Raw genomic sequence first — 21,620 nt, 5'->3', positions numbered from 1 at the left:
GGCGGCCATGTTTTCCAACCAAACTCCCTCGACACATGTACGCCAGGCCCCTAAAGCTGTGAAATGATATTTTCTAAGTACATTAAGAAAATGTCACATGACGGTCTACTATCTTCATTTCATCTTCATTCATCCAAGTGCAATATATTTTATCCCATTTTTTAAATGATTTTATTATATAACATGAAGCCGTGCTGAAGATAAACACACTTTTCACACCTATAGCTGGTGACTCTATTTTAAGATATGTAGCGAAGCCTTTAAAAAAAACCATTTTTTTTGCACGTTAAATAACGGAATACCTCGTGATCATCCTGCATAGCAAGTTCAATTCCCTTACAATGTGATGTCTTTTTAAAGAGAATAGGTATAACCAAAGATTGTTTTCGCCACCGTGATGATTCAGAGCATGAAAACAGCTGACTTTGAAATTCATCAGTTCTGGTCCATGGTTGAGGTTGTCGTCCTTGGCGTGAACTGACACTAGCATCCCGGGTCAGGCCTAAAGGTGGCTTTATTGGTGGGTTGTTATCCCTCAAGGGTGATGAGGACTTTGAGTCACATGCCCATCCACGCCGCAACAAAGAAAAGCAAACAAACACCTAATCTCCTGCGTGTGAGAGAGATGGCCCGTCGCCGGCACCAGAGGGCAAACTCATCAGGACCCGACTCTTATTGCCAAAAGTGTTATCCTCAACAGTGATGGGAAGTGCTTTACGGGTTTAGGGATAAAGCAGTAATATGCATCCAATTCATTTCCTTGCTAGATGTTCTCATCTGTTAGAAGTTCTTCTCTCCCGGGATCTCATTTGTCTTTTTTTTTTTTTTTCCTCTGCTAGGAAATTGTCAACTTCAACTGCCGCAAGCTGGTGGCCACCATGCCGCTGTTTGCCAACGCAGACCCCAACTTTGTGACGGGAATGCTGAGCAAGCTGAAGTTTGAGGTGTTTCAGCCCAACGACTACATCATCCGGGAAGGCACCGTCGGGAAGAAGATGTACTTCATCCAGCACGGCGTCGCCAGCGTCATCACCAAATTCAACAAGGAGATGAAACTGACTGATGGCTCCTACTTTGGAGGTAATACTCAAGGCGGTATATCCTCCTGTTAAATCGAGGATCTTTGATAAATGTTTGCATATGTATTGCAGAGAGGCCTGTTATATAGAAGATCTTTGACTAACATTTTTGTCGTACATGCTTAAAAACGACAGAGCGCTCCTGTCACATAGAGGATCTTTGATTTGCATTTTTTGCTGTATAGAGGTAATAATCAAGGCAGTATATCCTCCTGTTAAATCGAGGATCTTTGATAAGTGTTTATTACAAAGTGGCCTGTGATATAGAAGATCTTTGACTAACACTTTTGTGGTACAGCAAAGTGCTCCTGCCACGTAGAGGATCTTTGATTTGCATTTTTTTGCTGTATAGAGGCAATAATCAAGGCTGTATATCCGTATATAGAAGATCTTTGACTAACACTTTTGTCATACAGCAAAGCGCTCCTGCCATGTAGAGGATCTTTGATTTGTATTTTTTGCTGTATAGAGGTAATACTCAAGGCGGTATATCCTCCTGTTAAATCGAGGATCTTTGATAAGTGTTTATTGCAGAGAGGCCTGTGATATAAAAGATCTTTGACTAACACTTTTGTCGTACAGCAAAGTGCTCCTGCCACGTAGAGGATCTTTGATTTGCATTTTTTTTGCTGTATAGAGGCAATAATCAAGGCTGTATATCCTCCTGTTAAATCGAGGGTCTTTGATAAGTGTTTATTGCAGAGAGGTCTGGTATATAGAAGATCTTTGACTAACACTTTTGTCATACAGCAAAGCACACCTGCCATGTAGAGGATCTTTGATTTGTATTTTTTGCTGTATGGAGGTAATACTCAAGGCGGTATATCCTCCTGTTAAATCGAGGATCTTTGATAAGTGTTTATTGCAGAGAGGCCTGTGATATAGAAGATCTTTGACTAACACTTTTGTCGTACAGCAAAGTGCTCCTGCCACGTAGAGGATCTTTGATTTGCATTTTTTTTGCTGTATAGAGGCAATAATCAAGGCTGTATATCCTCCTGTTAAATCGAGGGTCTTTGATAAGTGTTTATTGCAGAGAGGTCTGGTATATAGAAGATTTTGACTAACACTTTTGTCATACAGCAAAGCGCTCCTGCCATGTAGAGGATCTTTGATTTGTATTTTTTGCTGTATGGAGGTAATACTCAAGGTGGTATATCCTCCTGTTAAATTGAGGATCTTTGATAAGTGTTTATTGCAGAGAGGCCTGTTATATAGAAGGATCTTTGACTAACATTTTTGTCGTACATGGTTAAAAACGACAGAGCGCTTCTGTCACGTAGAGGATCTTTGATTCACATTTTTTTGTTGTATAGAGGTAATAATCAAGGCGGTATATCCTCCTGTTAAATCGAGGATCTTTGATAAGTGTTTATTGCAGAGTGGCCTGTTATATAGAAGATCTTTGACTAACATTTTTGTCGTACATGCTTAGTAACGACAGACCGTTTCTGCCACGTAGAGGATCTTTGATTTGCATTTTTTTTTGCTGTGTTGAGGTAATCCTCAAGGCAGTACTATATCATCCTATTAAATCTCTGACTAACATTTTTGTTGTACATGCTTAAAAACGACAGAGCGCTCCTGTCACATAGATCATTGCTGGTTCAGCCCCGCCCACGGACCGCTACCCGGTGGTTGAGGACCCCTGATTATCAAGGATTTTTGACAATGGCAAACATATTGCTTTGTTGTTCCTGACATTATTCACGATTATACTTTTGGTTTGATTGAATTCCATTGACACTGTATACAAAGTACGAATAACCGTGAAGGGAAGAATGCTTCAACACGTCCTATAGCACATAGTACTGTATGTAGGACTGTATGTCCAACCATTGCTCACCACGCTTCCGGTCAAGCATCCCAGTCCCTATACTCTACAGTACATAGTCAGTACATAGCAAGTGTGTGCCTGGGGCGGTGCGTTCAATGTCTCTTGAAGTAAAATTAATGTAAATTCTCATTAGCCAGCTTTGGCTTGCTCGTCAGCTTGCCTGCCATTATTACGTAAGCTCTCATCTGGTTGTTGGAGGAGGCCAAGGCATGGATCAGGCATCCCCGAGGACACAGAGGTTCCTCACACACAGATACTCATGCATGAACTTTAGCCCCAAGCCCCCCCCCACCCCCTCCATCTATATATATCTATATTCCTAACGCACACACGCGTTTGGCACTGACGAGAGCAGTTTGGACTTGATTCTGTAGAGAATCGGAAGCGATATCGCTGCTGTACTTTTCTGTCTCAGAAGGCCCCGTTCCTCTTCCACAAAGGTTATGGAGGCCATTAATGTTTAAATGTCACACACAATTTACCCGCCTCTTGTGTACTCTGACAGAATATGTGTCTCCTCTGCGAGAAGGCCAAAGTTTCTCATTTTTAGGCATCTCTGCATGTTTTATTTCAAGTTTTTCAGCATTTTACTATAGGAGGCCGAGCATTCATTCATTCATTCATTTTCTACCGCTTTTTCCTCACGAGGGTCGTGGGGGTGCTGGAGCCTATCCCAGCTGTCTTTGGGCGAGAGGCGGGGTACACCCTGGACTGGTCGCCAGCCAATCACTGGGGCCGAGCATTCAAAGACTACTTTATTACTTGGCGGAGTTCACATCTTGCAGGCAAGCCATAAACGAGCGATGGAAGAATCAAGGCAGAAATTGGTTGTCTTTTTTTTGTGTGTGCTTGTTTTCTGCTGCGTGTTGTAACAAGGGGGGGGGGGGGGGGGGGGGGCGGTCGCTGTCATGAAGTGTCTGTTCATGTGTCAGTGTGCCAAGCTGCAGGGAAGCTTTCAGTGGAATCCTGCATGGGGTGGACGTGTAGGGCAGAACGGCTCATTCAGACCGATCATCTTCTGGATGTGATGCGGCTCGTCATATTCTGGATGTACAGCTTACTGGACTTACTGTGTGGAATGTCCATGGTCAGATTTAAACCAGCGGTATGCAAAGTTTGGGGTGCAGAGCACTTGAGAGGCACAGCAGCTTGAGAAAAATGAAGAAAAACATGTGTTTCATAACATGCTATGATGCTGTTAGTTATGTTTAAAGACATAATTGGGGACTACTTACAGCCACAAAGAAGACACAGTCCTTCGAGACTAGGTTATGACGGCATGACGCAAAAGTTGTGTGTTCCCGGTGAAAAGATAGCAGACATAGTTGGTAATATTCCGTAATCCTTTAGAATACATATATCTGTCAGAAATGATAAAGCTTGGCCAGTGCTGGTTTTTGCCGTGTTGTGCCTGTAGCTAGCCACCTGCTGTTGCTTTTTCCACCCAGCTGGTATTCGTACCCGTGTGCACGCCACTCGACGAGATGAGCCCTGAGTCGGGAGCAGCTGGCTGCTGTGCGAGGCACCTTACTCTTTTTTCGCCGATGATTCACACTCGGCTTACGCGCTGCCGCCGCAGCCAGAATGAGCTCGAACGAGAGGGCACTGAGACAGAAAACAGAGGAGGAGGAAGAGTGAGTAACACAATGGATCCTAGCCACGGGACACCGTTTGCATGGTAATAATGAGCCGGACACTGAGGAGGACATGAGGTCACGAAGCCCTGCCAACCGCGGCCAATGAGACACCTGCTTACCGCAGAGACGTCATGGGCCTGCACGACTGGGTCATGGAACAAACTAGCAATCCGACGCTAACACTAATGCAGAGGGTCAAGTCATTCAGGCAGGCTCAACTAGTTTACTGCCCAAACGGGCACAAGAAAAAAAGTCAATGTTATGAGGAAAAAGTTGAAATATTATAAAATGTTTACGATTACCTTCCCCATTGACCCAAGTTTTAGACGTTTTTTCCCCTAAGGAAAGGCTGAAGACTGTTTTCTTAAGATGTATACATGCAAGTCAGAGCTTTTCTTCCTGTCACTCACACACACCAGTGACGCGGAGATACAGCTGCAACACTTGAGGACTGCATTACAGATATGGAAACAGGAGTACAGAACATTCATAACGAGTTTAATAGGATTTTGGTGACTTAATAATAATAATAATAATATAATTGTTAATAAGTCATTGTTATTATTATTAGTTATTATTATTATTAAGTCACCAAAATCCTACAAAACTTGTTCTGAATGTTCTGTACTCCTGTTTCCATATCTGTAATGCAGTCCTCAAGTAATAATAATTATTATTATTAATAATAATATGATTGTTAATTGTTAAGTTATTGTTATTATTATTATTAGTTAGTATTATTATTAAGTCACCAAAATATAAATAAAAATATAACATAAAATATATAATAAAATAATAATTATTATTATTGTTATTGTTAGTAAAGTATTATTATTATTAACATTAATGAATTAATAACAATTATTAAATAATAATAGTTATTATTATTGTTGTTATTATTATTGTTGTTATTATTATTAATTATTAAACAATGGTAATTATTATTATTCATTAATTATTAATAATTAATATTATTAAATAATTATTTATTATTTATTTATTTAATAATTATTATTGTTGTTGTTATTATTATTGTTATTTTTATTATTATTAAGTGCTCTGAGAACGCAGCATTTCATCTATGTACTGTTTATAGGACAAAGGTGGGCCGCAGACATTTTTAAGATTTTCAAGTGGGCCCTGGGTTGGTAAAACTTGGGAACCCCTGTACTACAGTATTGTGGTTGAAATAATAGACTGTAATATTTCCCTCTACTACTCAGCTAACCCAGCTTCTCGGTGTCGTTTCGTACCTTTCTGTGCGTGCAATGTCCCATTTGTGAAGGTGCCTCTTAAAATCAGCATCAGCATTCTTCGCGCCCATATTCACACCCCCAGCATGAGGGTGTTGCTCCAACACCGTGCACACTCTGTTCTCTTGTTTTCACAACGTGCTCCTGCCAAAGCCACAGCAGATCACACCAGAAGCCACGGTTAACGTTTAACAATTTAATCAAGGCACACGAGGAGGGGTTGGGGGGGGTGCTTTTCATCAGAAGGAAGAACAAACGTAAATGAAATGCGTTGGGGTTTGAGCGGTTATCGAACGCGAAAAAAGCCAGGGAAATGAAGCTCTAAATTCCACAAATTGTTTTACAAGTGTAACGTAAAGATGAAAAACTACGAGGAATATGGAGGAGGTGTGGAAGTAATGGAGGAACAGAGACCAAAGTGCTGCTTTGGGAGCTTTTCTTCAGCCAGTCAGAGCTGAGTTTGCTGATATGTTTTGAGTCGTTTCCTGCTGCAGAATCCAAGTTGGTTTCATCTTGAGATCACCAAGGGATGGCCGGATATTCTCTTTCGGGATTTATGGTTCCGTTTATCACTGCAAGTCTTCCAGGTCCTGAAGCAGCAAAACAGCCCCGAGCCATCACACTACCACCACCATATTTTACACCACGTGCTACCACGTTTCCATTAGTGTGTATATGTTCCACAGCGGATGAGGACCACAATATATTTCTCTCAAAGTAATGTAATTGCCATGATGCTGCGGTGTTGTGTTTTTCACGTTGGGAAAAAATATATATCTGACAGTTGCATCAATATTCATTTGCAAGTACCTCGGCGCTTGAATGCAGTGAAAAACGGCAAGGATGTGCTGACTGTGCGGGAACTGTCTGATAAGCTGACGTGGAGCTGAAATGCTAAGTGGCTTCTTCGTGTAACGATTCACACAGACGGAAGATACAGGACACTGTGCAGCGGTGCAGTGTGAACGCTTGACAGTGGACCACTGTATTGCGTTATAGCGCCATTAGCTGTGCAGCACATGATAAATGATCTTAGCGTAATTCAAGTGACAGAGTCTCCAATCGGCTCGCCAGTTTATTTACACATTAGTGTCTCCTTTTGTGGCCTCACGTTGAAGGTTCATCTATATGGTAATGTCCTCTTTAGCATAGCAAAATCCTTAATCCATCTAAAGCACTCAATGTACCAGTATGAGCCAATTTAAGAAACGCAAGCATACAATGTTAGAAGAAGTGTTGGAAACATTTTGTTTTGATTAGTTTATCATTATTTTGTTTTTATGAGTAGTATTCAAATGTCAACTTTTTTCTTTACATTGTGCCTTTTTGTCTTACTTTTCCCATTTTTGTTGTTTGTTAGTCCTTAAATTTCATTTTGTCCTGGGTATGACATAAACTGCAACCACTGGACAGGCTCCAGTTCTGACCGCAAATGGCCCCAGGGCCACAGTTTGGACACCCTTAGCATATATTGTCCACATTCTCTCATCTTTTATCTCCCAATCAGAAAGTGTATTTTAACACAGAGTGTGGCTGCACGGCGGTCGAGTGGTTAGCACGCATACATCACAGTTAGGAGACCCGAGTTCAATTCCACCCTCGGCCATCTCTGTGTGGAGTTTGCATGTTCTCCCCGTGCATGCATGTTTTTTCTCTAGGTACTCCGGTTTCCTCCCACATTCCAAAAACATGCTAGGTTAATTAGCGACTCCAAATTGTCCATAGGTATGAATGTGAGTGTGAATGGTTGTTTGTCTATATGTGCCCTGTGATTGGCTGGCCACCAGTTCGGGGTGTACCCCACCTCTCGCCCGAAGACAGCTGGGATAGGCTCCAGCACCCCCGCGACCCTCGTGAGGATAAGCGTGTGTGAACAGTGATTGCTGCGTCATGGAGTATAATTAAGCTCTGCTTCTTCCTACTCCTCTTCTTTCTTCTCGACACGTTACCATGCCTGAAGCCAATAAAAGCTACAATGCATCCACTTTGTCTCCTCTGCAGAGATTTGCCTACTCACCAAGGGCAGACGAACAGCCAGCGTGCGAGCGGACACCTACTGCCGACTCTTCTCGCTGTCCGTCGACCATTTCAACGAGGTGCTGGAAGAGTACCCCATGATGCGGCGAGCTTTCGAGACGGTAGCCATCGACCGCTTGGATCGCATCGGTAAGAACGGCGACCCTCTAACTCCTGCTGTCTGATCTTTGCCTGTCATCGTGCCTTGTGTCGTCTCGTCTGGTCACACTGTTTGCCGTCTTCCCTCATGAAAAAGCATTGTGTCCGCCATCTTGTGCCGCATGACCTGTATGCTCTCATTTTCTTTGTCCTAATCAACGAACAAACTTGTTGAAACCAGCCTTAATCCTACTAAAGAACCAAAATAACGTCTTTATGGTTGGATTAACTGGGGAGGCAGTGCATGCCGCTGTCCTGGAGGGAGTCGGGTCGCCCCCCTCCGTGTTGACCCAGCGCCCCCACTGGACGCCAGCGAGTGGATGGAACCTCACATGCATGTGTGTGTGGCCCTCTTCCCACTCATCTGCACTCCTGGGTATGAGCAGCACCCCACCCCGCTATCAGAAGGCTCTAAAAAATCAACCAAACCCGGCGACAGGAAACAGGAAGTCAGACCTCCTACAGTCATCCAGTCAGCTATAAAGACATCTATAAAAGTCGGCCATTAAAGATGAACAGTAAACAAAGGCACACATTAAAAAGGGGCACATGTATGAAATAAACTGGGCAATAATTTCAATCTTCTGAATCCGTTGCGAGGTCAAGCTGCTTCCAACATAAAATCTCGATTATTTTTTTTTTTTAAGGTTTTAAGCAGCGTTATGTCACACCAATGAAAAACATTGAATGACTTCCCTTTACATGAATGAAGAACACCGTATAAAGAAACAGTGAAGGCACACTGAGGGCTCCCTTAAAGATGCAAAACCTCACAACGCAGGAAAACGACTTCCAGGCCCCAACGTGCACTCATTACCCCACCCTCCCCCTCCAAAAAAAACCATGAAACGGTGCAGGCTCCACACCTCGGCTTTCCCCACAGCGCCGCTCACTCCACTGGGGCGGCTGGAGACGAGCCCAGCATCCTTTCTCTCATGCCTCGCTGTTGCTTTTGGCTAATTACACACTCGGATAAAACAATCAAAGTATTCATATGCCGTGTCCCAAAAATAGCATACCTTGCTGAAAGTAGCTCTCTTCGTCATTGTTGACCTGGTCTCGTCCCTTAATGGAGTTTTATGCACCTACACGGAGTAAATCATGCTTATTCTTAAATTACATATTCTGAATTCATGCTAAATTACTTTAGAACAATATCTAGTGTGGTTTATAGCAATTACCTTCAGTCACAAGCTGATTCAGGAACTGTGCTTACGTGGTTGTCAGTCGTTGGAGCTGCAGCGTATTTACTGTAATGACACAGGCGCGTCATTATTAATATTACTCCGAAGTGCTGTAACAACAACATGTCAGGACAGTCTGCTCTAACATCTAACACGACACCAATTTGCAGCACATGCAAGATTACCAAATGTGTTTCACGTTTTCTCGCATTCAAAAGTGATTACCGTAATTTCCGGACTATAAGTCGCGCTTTTTTTCATAGGTTGGCTGTTCCTGCGACTTATACTCCAGAGCGACTTAGAAATGAAAAAACTGTTTATGTTACATAAACACTAGACACCTTTTCTGTTCATGTTTATTTTTTGTGTAGCTGAATAAGCATTGTGTTAGCATATCTTACACCTATTCAGCCTGTTCTCTATTCTTTTATTGTTAGAACTTGCCTTCCAAGAGGACGTAATGTCTGTTTTGGTCAAGTAGTTTGGAAAATAAATTACCCGCAAAAAATGCGACTTATACTCCAGTGCGACTTATGTATTTTTTTTTTAACCTAATTATGCATTTTTGACCTTGTGCGACTTATACTCCAGAGCAACTTATAGTCCAGAAAATATGGTATATATATATATATATATATATATATATATATATATATATATATATACATATATATATATATATATATATATATATATACATATATATATATAACTTCATTTTTAATGAGTGCATGAGAAAGTGAAAACCACAAGGTAATTTATGGACGGGTGTATTGCACAACTCAACAGCAGAGAGTACTCGGTATCGATTAGGGGAAAGGCTTTTATGATTATATATATATATATTTTTTTATAAATAGATAATGAAAATGTATTAAAATTAGATCTTGTACTTTTTTAAGAGGGTTAAGATGCATGCAGTAGCTCTTCCCTTCTTTTCCCTCTCAACTCAGTTGTAAATATCAGCTTTACAGATGCCATTCACACATGTGAAAACGCATATCATATTCAAGTAATTTGCAACCACTTGGTTTTTCCTGAAGGGGAAAAGTGAGGCGCCTTTGTGAGGGTGAAAGGTTAAAGCACTTTCTCTTCCAATTGCATCGTAAATGTCATCTTTACAGATGCCACGTTTGCACATAAAGACGTCTACCGCAAGGAAAGTAGCATCGTAAAGGTGGGGGGGGGGGTTCCAAAGGGCAGTTTTGATACAAGCACAAGGCACATTCTGAATATAGAATTTAACAAGGAAGCAAACAAGATAATAATAGAAAAATCAAAATTTTACAGGAATAAAGTCAAAATATTATAGGAAGAAAAGCAAAATTATGAGGAAAAAAATGTATGAGAAGAAATTTGAAATAGTTGGGAAGAAAACAGCAGCAATGGGCTGCTAGTCGGGAAAAGGGAGTGGTGATTATTTGGGGTAAGGCATCCAATAGATGGGCAACCATTTTACGATGTACGATGTTTCTCATTTGTTGGCATTGATGCTTTTGATTCAGATTTAGTCCCTTCGTTTCAAATTTGCTGATTTCCAACATGCATCAGGGGTTGTGAAAACATATCGTTCTAAAAAAAAAAAAAAAAAATCCCTTACGTTGTTGTATAACGGCGTCAGTCAAAGGAGTAGGGTTGCATTGTCAGTTATTTGGTGTAAGGCGTTTAAATTTGTCCCTCTGTAGCCTTCACAACATGATGCCCTTTAATCTGAGTCAAAATAATCTGCATTTGCCCTTTTTCTGACATCTGCATTTAAAAAAAAAAAAAAGAAAACAGCTGTCCACTCTGAGTGACACCTCTCAGAGTGGCGCCACGCTGTCCCGCCCACCACCACCACCACCACAAAAAAAGGGGGGTTTGTCTCATACAAGGGAAGACGCGTTGTCATGATTGTATCGTTTCTCTCTCTATATATATATATTTATATATGAACTGCATTTGGTTACATGCTTGTCTTGCTCTTATTTAAAAAAAAAAAAAAAGGAAATAAACATGTTGCACATTTGACATGATCTTTTATCTATCTAAAAATTATCTGACCAGGAGTCCGTCTTGAGACGAGCACATCTCGTTTTCAAGAGTGTCCTGGCCGACGAGTAGGCACCAGGTAAACACTTCATTCCAACTTTCGAACAAGGGGCAAAAAAAAAAAAAAAAAGCTATAGAGGCTTGCTTAGTTGGACCCGCTACTAAATTCATCCTTCAAGAGCTTGTCCCCCTCCCCCCCCGCCCCTCGCACTAGGCTACATACAGTCATCCACACTGCTGGTCCCCGGATGGACACATTCCCAATGTCGATCGAGGAAACAAAGATATCCCATTCAGTGTCCACATGCCATTTTATTCTTTGACTTACTTCCACAGAATAATCACCTGGATTATTGCTTCTCACCTCAAAAGCACCAAATCATGTCTGCAGATTATTATTATTTTTTTTTACATCATGTTTTCAGTTGTGATTATATCACAAAATGATAACTTCTGTCCCATATTTCTTATTTATCAACCACCCATACCAACTTTCTTACACATTTAGACCTAAATCTGTAACAAAAAGGTTATTACACCTGGGAAGTCATTTATCATGTTGCTCCTGAAAGGCATGCTTATGATTATATATTTAATATTTTTGTTATTTGTTCGGCACCATAATCCTGATTTGATTCCTGTTTGTTTTCATACTAATGTTGATGTTTTTATGTTCGATGGTGTTTGTTTCCAGCTGCACAACAGTTTCCTTCACTTTCCTCACAATGTTGTTAACATATGTATTTATATCTGTGTTGTTTATTTGTGTCATTGTTTTATTGTTTTTTTTTTATTTCGGTGTGGAAATGGAGGTATCTATTTAGGTGTAAAATTTTCTTGAAACGTTTTGTGTTGAAGTGACTGCACACGAAACACACAAACGTAAGATTCTAACGCTGAATCTTTAACACGTATTGACCTGGGCAAATTCGGATAGGTTATACGACATGGACACGGCATGAAACGAGCTAACAGTTGCTAAGCAACTTTAGCCACCAGCTTACATATTCCCGATTTGCCTCTGTATCGGTCATTACGACTGATTATTCAGGACAGAACGTGGCCGTAAATTAATGACTACCTCTGTGATAGTGTTTGTATTTAAGTTACGAATTAAGTTAGGTACGAATTACAATAACTTATTATTATAACTTCCGACAGGTTATACGACTTTTTCATTTGTTTCTTGTTCGCAAAGTATTTCACTAGCCACAAAACGGGCTAATAGCTAATGGCTAAGTTGACTTTAGCCATCACCTAGTGCAGTACCAATTTACATTTATGTCGGCCATTATGACTGATTGAAAAAACATCGCCGTAAATTAACGACTACCTACAGTACGTAGGTGTTTACATTTCATTTACGAAAATGATCTTTCTATTCTGCTGCTAAATCTTAAGCATACATATGCGAAGTTGCTTTAGCCACCATTTAGCATAGCCCCAATTTACATCTGACCAAATGATCAGGACAGACCATGGCTACGTATAAATTAACGGCGGCCTCTGTAGTAGTGTTTTTGTTTAAGTTACTGAGAATGAATTAAGACCACTTATTCATCCAACTTTGTTCCAGTTTGACTGTTTCTGTTTGTTTCTCGTCGACATAGTATTTCACTAGCCACAAATCGAGCTAACAGTTGACTTTAGCCATCACCTAGTGCGGTACCAATTTACATCCATGTCAGCCATTATGACTGAAAAAAATATTGTCGTAAATTAACAACTACCTATAGTATGTGTTTACATTTAATTTACGAAAATGATCTTTACATTCTGCTGCTAAATCTTAAGCATATATATGCGAAGTCACTTTAGCCACCATTTAGCATAGCCCCAATTTACATCAGGACAGACCATGGCTATAAATTAACGGCGACCTCTGTAGTAGTGTTTGTGTTTAAGTTATTGAGAATGAATTAAGACCACTTATTAGTCCAACTTAATTCCAGTTTGACTGTTTCCATTTGTTTCTCGTCCGCATAGTATTTCACTAGCCCCAAAACAAGCTAACAGTTGACTTTAGCCATCACCGAGTGCGGTACCAATTTACGTCCATGTCAGCCATTACAACTGAAAAAAACAACATAATTTAACGACTACCTACAGTATGTACGTGTTTACATTTAATTTACGAAAATTATCTTAACATTCTGCTGCTAAATCTTAAGCATATATATGCGAAGTCACTTTAGCCACCATTTAGCATAGCCTCAATTTAGACAGACCATGGCTATAAATTAACGGCGACCTCTGTAGTAGTGTTTGTGTTTAAGTTACTAAGTTACTAAGAATGAATTAAAACCACTTAACTTAGTTCCAGTTTGACTGTTTCCGTTTGTTTCTGTTCCGTATATACAAAACAATTTAAGAGTTGCTAAGAGATTTTAGCCACAACCTTGCATAGTACCGATGTACATCAGAAACAGCCACAATACACTGATACTACTTCTATAGTAGTGTAATAATTAAAAAGTCCTTTATGAATGAATAATTTCAAGCTATCGTTTTGGCTAGCGCTACATGAACTTTCAGATGATCCGGCGAAGTGAAGCGGAGAAAAAATGTGACACACTCCATATGTTATTGTCAAGTGAGCATCTGGCAGCATCCAGCCGGTTTGTTTTCACATTTTGTGCTGTCAAAAGAGATGAGTGACCTGTGAATGAATCTGTACTATCCTTCCAATCCGCAGATGTAAACCCAATCACCTTTAAAAATGCCATAAAAACAGCATTGTAAGTGAAGTCGTTGTGGTAGTCTGTGGGTGCTAGCTAGCATTAGCGCTTACAAGCCTGTAGTAAGAAATGTGTCTGCATTGGTGACATCAATCTTTTGGTAGCCGAACGGCAGACTTTTGTCGACGGGGCCTTGAGAGCGGAGAAATGTTTGGCCCCCTCGAGGATGAGCCGTCATGATGGAGTGACGGAGGCTAAAGCCTTCAGCACACTTGTAGTCCACTTTGTCTTCCTTAGCCATCAATGCTTATGTCACAGGCTGTCGACTCGCAAGGCCTCAGTCACTGGATCATCAAAGTTTAGCTCGGAAAAACCCTCGCTTGTTCCTTGGATAAACTTGCGGCTAATATCACGCTCCACGACTTGTGACAAGCTTCCGTGGGCCTCTAGGCGCAAAATGCCCTTTTGCGACATATAATTAGTCCATTTTCAATTTGAATCAATTGTATTTCTATGGCCCGAGGGATCTCGATAAAGACCCTTTTTAAAACCAGGAATTACGTAATTCGTCTGACTTGATTGTGCAGTGCAGTTCACAGAAGCACATATTCCTCATGCATAATTATTTTTGTAAATAAATACATATCAATGTCACCTTAAAAGGACTCTGTTGGGAGTTGAGCGGCACACAGCAAAAAAAAAACCAACCCTAAGCAAGATTAAATACCTGAAATCCACATACTAATATGATATTTTTCAATATGCAATACCAAAACGCTTATGTTAAGTACTGTCTATTAAATGTGATTTTCACAAATATAAGACGATACCGAAAAGGACAAGATCGCAGGGACAAGTGGCCGAAATGTTTCCTCTGGAGCTCTGCCTTAGAGATAAGGTGAGAACTGTCATCCAGGAGAAACTGGAGGAGCCAGATGAGGAGGCTCCCTATAGTCCAACCGTTAGAAGACCTCAGGGAAGACCCAGGACACGTTGGAGAGACTCAGTCTCTCAACTGGCCAGAACGTAGGCAACTGCCTCCGCGACTTCGGATAAGTGTGGAAGATGGATGGATGGATGGATAACGATACTTTTCAGAGAACAAAGTCTGAAATTGTTTAAACATGTAAGCTCTTCTGAGCTTTTCTTTCTGCCACTCACACACCGGTAACCTGAGCTATGCGGCCATGACACAAGAGACCCACTCGGAAAAACGGTGTACTAAAGGTAGTTATGTATTTATTTCACTGATATTGAAAACGTGAAAAAAAATCTTGATTTTACGTTTTTATGGTATTATTATGAAGAAAACTGCATTTGCCAAAACTTAAAACAGGCAAAATAGACTTTTGGAATTGATTATTTGTCATATTTAAAGAACTATATCTCAGTTACTTAAGATAAGCACATTGGTCGATAAAAAAAAATCTTTCAGGTATTTAATCTTGCTTATATTTCAATTTTTGCAGTGCATGCCGATGATGATCCTGTGTGGTAGACAATAGACCGTTGCTCCTTTAGCTTGTATTCACCTTCGAATGTAAAACCTCCAAAAACCAGATGTTCCAGGTGTCTTTGTGCTGTGTTTTTAGCCCAGCTGTCCTTGTGATTTGAAATCAGCTCTTAGATTTATCTGTGTCGCCTTCTGAGAAAGTGTCCAGAATGGTGACCGCTCATCAGTATTCCGTGTTTCACCCCAGGCGCCTCAGCACTTTCGCAGTCATTGCGCCACAAGTAATCTTTGTCTCCTTATGTGTCCTTCACCCCCAAACACCACCCCCTCTTCCACTCAAAACTCTCTAGTCCCCATTGCCATCGACATTCAGTGTGCCTCACGCCTCACTTTGGACATGATGAACCTTTAGTGGATGTGGAAAAAGATGCAGCTTGTAGGCGATGAGGACCTTGAAATTGGCGGGGTGTCTTTGGACAAATCACCGGGTTGCGGTTCCAAGTCTCCAAACTGCATCTTGATTGTTGTGATGGTGGTGGTGTAGTGCAACCGAGTGAGGTCACCACGGCCCCTAGCGCTCACCTCTTCTGATTGCTCCCCAACAGGGAAGAAGAACTCATTGCTGCTGCAGAAGTTCCAGAAGGACCTGAACGCCGGTGTGTTCAACACACAGGAGAACGAGATATTGAAGCAGATTATCCGTCAGGACAGGGAGATGGTGATGATGGTGGATCGCAAGCAGTCGGTCACCGGGATGAACTCAACGCCAATGTCCGGAAACTCCATCATTAACTCACCGGCCCAGCCACCCTTCTCCACCGCCTTCGGAATGAACCAGTTCCAGCAGTCCTCTGTACCTTTGACCTACAGTGCTTCAGCTATTGCCAATGCCTCTGCTGCCCGCATGCTGCCGGCCGCCGCCGCAGCAGCCATCTACCCCTTCCCCAGTGTTTCCCACGGCAACCTGAATTCCTCCTCCACCAACCCACAGACGCCGCTCCAGCCGCAGGGCGCCATCATGTCACCTTGCTCCTTCACGGCTGCCATGTGCAGCCCACCGGTGCAGACGCCACTGGCTAGCCGGAGCTTCCAGTACGGTTCTCCCACTGCATCCCAGCTGTCGCTCATCCAGCAGCCCATCGCCCAGCCGTCTCTCCCCAGCCAGCAGCCACCTGTGTCCGCCGCCGGGGCCGGCCCTGCGACGCCACAGCAGCAGCAGTCGCCGCAGCAGCAGCAGGCCCCTTCGCCTCAGCGGGGGGACCTCCACAAAAGCACGCAGGCTCTTCAGTCGGGCAGCTTGAGTCGAGACGTGCGGCACCTATCAGCCTCTCAGCCGTCTCTCCCGCACGAAACATCACTGGGGCCGCGGGCGCACCAAGCCTCGGGCGACTCGCTGGCCTCTATCGTGCCACCGACAGCAGCGGCGGCGGCGATCCAGGGGATGAATCTCCAGAGCGGCATTCGCACCACAGTACCCCAACGGGTGAATCTGTTCCGCCAGATGTCATCGGGGGCCCTGCCGCCCGTACGCTCGTCAGCGGCGGCCGCGGCGGCTGCAGCGGTGGCGGCCGCAGCGACTTCATCGACGGCAAGCCAGCCCAGGGAATCACCCGGGTCTCGGAGAGATTCTGTCCTGAGCAGTACGGAGACTGACCAAGACAAAATGCGCTTTGCATCAAATTTATGATTATTTATTTTGCGTTTTTGTTTTTTTTTTTTTTCAACCACGGAGGAGCTCCAGGCTACTTCTAAAAATAACCTCATTGAAATCGTGTACATACGAGCCCTTGTATTATATTTTAGACACATTGTCTCCCTCCTTAAGAATGTATATTATACAGATATTCTCTTTCTTTTATGCCATATCTATAAATATATACACATATATGGCCTGTATGTGTATATACGGTGTGAATGGGAGCCGGGAGAATGCGTGAGCGCATGTGACTGCGTGTTGAAATCCAACTAATATATTTCGCAATGGCAATTTAAAACTGTAGTATAAACACGAGTCTTCCTTTCTGAGAAATATAATGAATTATATACAATGTATGAATTTTTTTATTTATATATTTATGATTTTTGTTTTTGTTTGCTTTTTTTCAAGCTGGAATGCATTATGGATCGTGACTTTTTTTCACCACTCAAGAAAAGGAAAAGCAGCTTTAGGCGCCACTGTGGAATCATACATGCAAAGTAACACTTGCAAAAAAAAAAAAAACAAAAAAAAAACATTAAAAAAAGAAAAGGGAAAAAAAAAAAAGCACACAATCACAAGAAAGAAATCGCAACTTTCTGAACAGAAAATCGACACAGTACATAAAGTTGGGAACCTCAACAGTGTTATGGCTCCAAACAAAAAAAAGGGAACAAACACTCGAAAATGCTGCTTTCTTTCTTCACGTTAGAGGAGGAGAAGACAGACGGACGAATGGATGGATGCGTTTGTTTTCTATTCCTTATTTTGGAAGGGTTGAAATGTCATGTTGTTCAGAAGATGAAAAAAAAAAAAACTGTGTATATTTATAATATTTATAAACTAAAGATTATCACCATTATGCAATAGACTGTGACATAAAGATTACCTATACGTGTGCTGTAAATAGTTTTGTAGAGCTAGTATTTACAGATACTGTGTGGTGCATTCTCTATCATAACAATGTCTTACTTCTTACGTCTGTCGGGAACCTGGCTATCACACACAAGCGGCTACAAAAATGGACAAAGGAACCTTAATGCAAAAATCTCAACGCCTAACGGTAATAGGGTACGGGGCAGTAACGGTTGCGTAACTTTACTGCAAACAATAATTGGTTGAATTTGAGGTTAGTTATTTCTTATTATTAGTTAGTTAGTTATTTTTTTGTTGAGCTGTAAGGTTGAAGTTAGCATTGGGGGGGGGTCATTTGATTTTGGTTTGACCAATCTTTTTTTAAGAAACCGTACTTGCAACCAGGAAAGACGCTGTTGATTCAACCTCTGCTTTTTTTTATTAATTTGTTGCAAAAGGTCAAAAAACAAAACATATGAAACCGAAGCGGGGCCGAGTGGTTAGCATGCAGACCTCACAGCTAGGAGACCCGAGTTCAATTCCACCCTCGGCCATCTCTGTGTGGATGCGTAGTTTTTCTCTGGGCTCTCCGGTTTCCTCCCCCATTCCGAAAACATGCTAGTTTAATTGGCGACTCCAAATTGTCCATAGGTATTAATGTGAGTGTGAATGGTTGTTTGTCGAAATGTGCCCTGTGATTGGCTGGCCACCAGTCCAGGGTGTACCCCGCCTCTTGCCCGAAGACAGCTGGGATAGGCTCCAGCACCCCCTCGCGACCCTCATGAGGATAAGCGGAATGAATGAATAAAACCGAAGTTATTTTTCAGTATTGTTCACAAACCAAGACAGTGTATGAAAACCAAGGGCATTTTGGCCGATATGCTGATATTGTCCAATATTATATGTCAAACCTCTTGTAGTGGAACGGCCCATGCAGCATTTCATTTTTCATTATGTGACCTTCGTTGGAAAAATTTCAGACACCCCTGACTTTAGCAGAAAAGCTGAAGTATGAATATAAAATATAATGTCCGACTTAAATCATAAAAGATGATTGCTAACTGAAGGCTTTACCAAAAAAACAAACACTGAAGGCTTCGGTGTGCTGTGTTTTGCATTAAGGTTTTTATGTCTCCTATGAATCCTTCCTTGTGGGCTTGGCTCATATAAACGGACCCAAACGGATGTGAGTTCTGCCCAGAAATAACTGAACTCAACTATTTTCATGTAAAGTTCTGTACGGATGACAGCATGGGTCCAGTTTAGTGAGTCTGGAAGCCCACAAGGGGAAGACTGTGTCTAACAGAACGTGTGGATAGTGTACCAATACAGTCCCACCACCGCTGTCAATGAAAGCATGCACTGTCACAACAAATACTTTTTGGGGAAAAAAAAAAAAAAAAAGAAAAAACAATGTTGATGTTAATGTTAGATTCTGTTCATTGTCGTCCGTGTGTGAACATCGAGCATCGACCTTTCACATGGACATTCTTAAGTATTTGTGCCTAAACCATAGCCATGTTCCACCCTTCGCTTCATCCTGACGTTCTTCTTGTTTTTAAGTCTGTGTTCTTTTTTTTTTTTTTTTTTTTTTTTAAAGACGGGAAGTTTGCAACGATGGCCAAACGTCTCTCGTGGCGTCCAATGTGTTCATTTTCTCTCAAGCTGCATTCAGCTCATGATTTTTTTGTTTTTTTGGAGGGGAAAAAGTGCAATCTTAAAAGCAGTAATATCACGCTGGGTGAGACATTGTACAAATTTCTACCTTTTACTTTGTAGCTAGTCACTGATTTTTTTGGGGGGGTCCACACGTGTTGAAAGAACCGGCCAAAGCGAAAAGTCTTTTTTTGTGTGTGTGTTTTTTGAATTGCACTTTCCGAGTAGAACATTTTAAGCGGATGAGTTATAGCAAAAAGGGAGCTGGAGGATTTCCCAACAAGGAGCGCTTAATCGTGAATCTGCCATAGTGAGTAGGAACTATAGTGCACACAGACGGCAGCACTGTTGCTTTGTGCTCTTCTTCTTTCTTCTTCTTTTTGATACATGCCTTTTGGAAGGGAGTGCTTCCCAACGATGTGCTTTTTTTGTTCGTTTTCCTCGCTCTGCCGATTACAGCTAACGTACCAGACGGGCATTAATTATGAATAGTGAGCTTACACATTAGCAGCATAGCCACCCTCGACAAACCAGCACATATATTTCTATGTATATTTCTGATACCTGTTTCTTTAGTCGTCCATGTCGGTGGAAGAAAATAAGGATGCAAAAAGAATCTGATGCCCGCAAAGGACGAGAGCCACATTTTTTTGCTTTCATATGTTTACTGATGATGATGATGATGACGATGGAGGGGAGGGGTGAGTTTTTGGTAACGCCGCTCATCGATCCGCTCATTCTCGCCTGGTGACTTGATAAGGAAGAAAAAAAAAAAAGAAAGATTAATGTAAAACTTTCTTACAACAATATGCAGACAAACAGTGTTTGTCAAAAAATCTTTTTTGGATTTTTCTTTTATTTTTCTTTTTGGGTTTATTTTGGGTTTGTAAATAATAAACCTTTAAGATATAGAAAATAAACGACATATTGTCATTTCAATGAGCGTGTGTCGTCGTCTTTTGGATGGACACAAGCCAGTGTGGGATTGAAGGGTCCGGAGAAGATTCTGGAAGAGTCAGCACTTCCAGGTGAAATATTATGTCAAGCGGCCTTTCCGGGGGGGGATTTCCATTAATTACCTTTGAAATCCAGGACTCGAGTCGTAAAAGTGTCAGCACAAAGACAGATTCCCTCAAGGGTCAGAGGGTGAATGCTGTGCTTTCTTTGTTACAAGCATCGACAGCTCGGAGCGTCTTACAGCCCAAGATGGCTTTTTATTGATTGCATTTATTACTTTGAGGATGAGACCGGGTGTCCCTCCGTCAAAACTTCATCCCTTAAGAGATCTGAGAGACATCCCGTGTCATGTGACTTGTTTTTTTCAATTTATTTTTGTCACGCCTTGTGTGGTTTCCCAAGTGACAGTTTGGGTTTGAGTTTCCTGTCTGGGCTTTGGTTTCCGTTTTGCACGCTCTTATTTTGTATATGACTTCCTGTATTTCCTCGTAGCCACCCAGACCTGTCCCTAATTTCAGTGTCTATTTAGTGTCTATTTAGTTCAGGATCATTATAGTTTGTCTTTCTGCTTCCCGAGTTGCTTCTTTCCTGCTGCTGCAATTTTTGCAAAAAGTTAATATTTTTACCTGCATTTGGTCCTGCTCTCTGTCCCCTGGCATCGAACCTTAAAGCTCTCAAGCCGAACCGTGACAGAATGATCCCACATAGGGAGAAGCACACATCTGAACTAAATAGACATTGAAATTAGGGACAGGTGTGGGTGACTATGACAACGGAGGCAGACGAGGAAAAACAGGAAGTCATATACAAAATAAGAGCGTGCAAAACGGAAACCAAAGCCCACACAGGAAACTCAAAGCTGTCACTTGGGAACCCACACAGGGCGTGACAATTTTGGATACATACTCAACAAAAATTCAATGAATTCTAAAAACCTTTTCCACGTACAAAAGAGACAGTATGATTATTGCCTTAGCCTGGCCACAATAAAAGGACCCTCCCAATGTGCACTTTAACCATACTGGGTTGCCGGAATGGTAATTTCCGGGTCAACTTCATCCCCCACTGGTGTCAAACAGCAACACACAAAAGTCCCAGGAAAAATCTGGCTTTTTTGGGCATTATGAAA

The 21,620-nt window shown here is 41.7% G+C and overlaps 1 protein-coding gene across 1 annotated transcript in view; it reads left to right on the top strand.

The window, feature by feature from the left end:
* The window catches only part of hcn1 (hyperpolarization activated cyclic nucleotide-gated potassium channel 1), a 67,966-nt gene extending 50,371 nt beyond the window's left edge, over nucleotides 1-17,595 (top strand). The window contains exons 6-8 of the mRNA XM_058053970.2: nucleotides 840-1,080; nucleotides 7,808-7,972; nucleotides 15,933-17,595. Of these exons, the coding sequence (XP_057909953.2) occupies nucleotides 840-1,080; nucleotides 7,808-7,972; nucleotides 15,933-17,014 (1,488 nt within the window). The 3' untranslated portion in view covers nucleotides 17,015-17,595. The remainder of the gene's footprint in view (nucleotides 1-839; nucleotides 1,081-7,807; nucleotides 7,973-15,932) is intronic.
* Nucleotides 17,596-21,620: the final 4,025 nt, after the last annotated feature.

This window comes from Doryrhamphus excisus, linkage group LG10, assembly GCF_037039965.1.
Source record: "Doryrhamphus excisus strain RoL-2023G ecotype Guam linkage group LG10, RoL_Dexc_Guam_v1.1, whole genome shotgun sequence".
Taxonomy (NCBI): domain Eukaryota; kingdom Metazoa; phylum Chordata; class Actinopteri; order Syngnathiformes; family Syngnathidae; genus Doryrhamphus; species Doryrhamphus excisus.
Note: the sequence above shows the minus strand (reverse complement) of the source record. Positions and strands in the feature narration are given on the sequence as shown.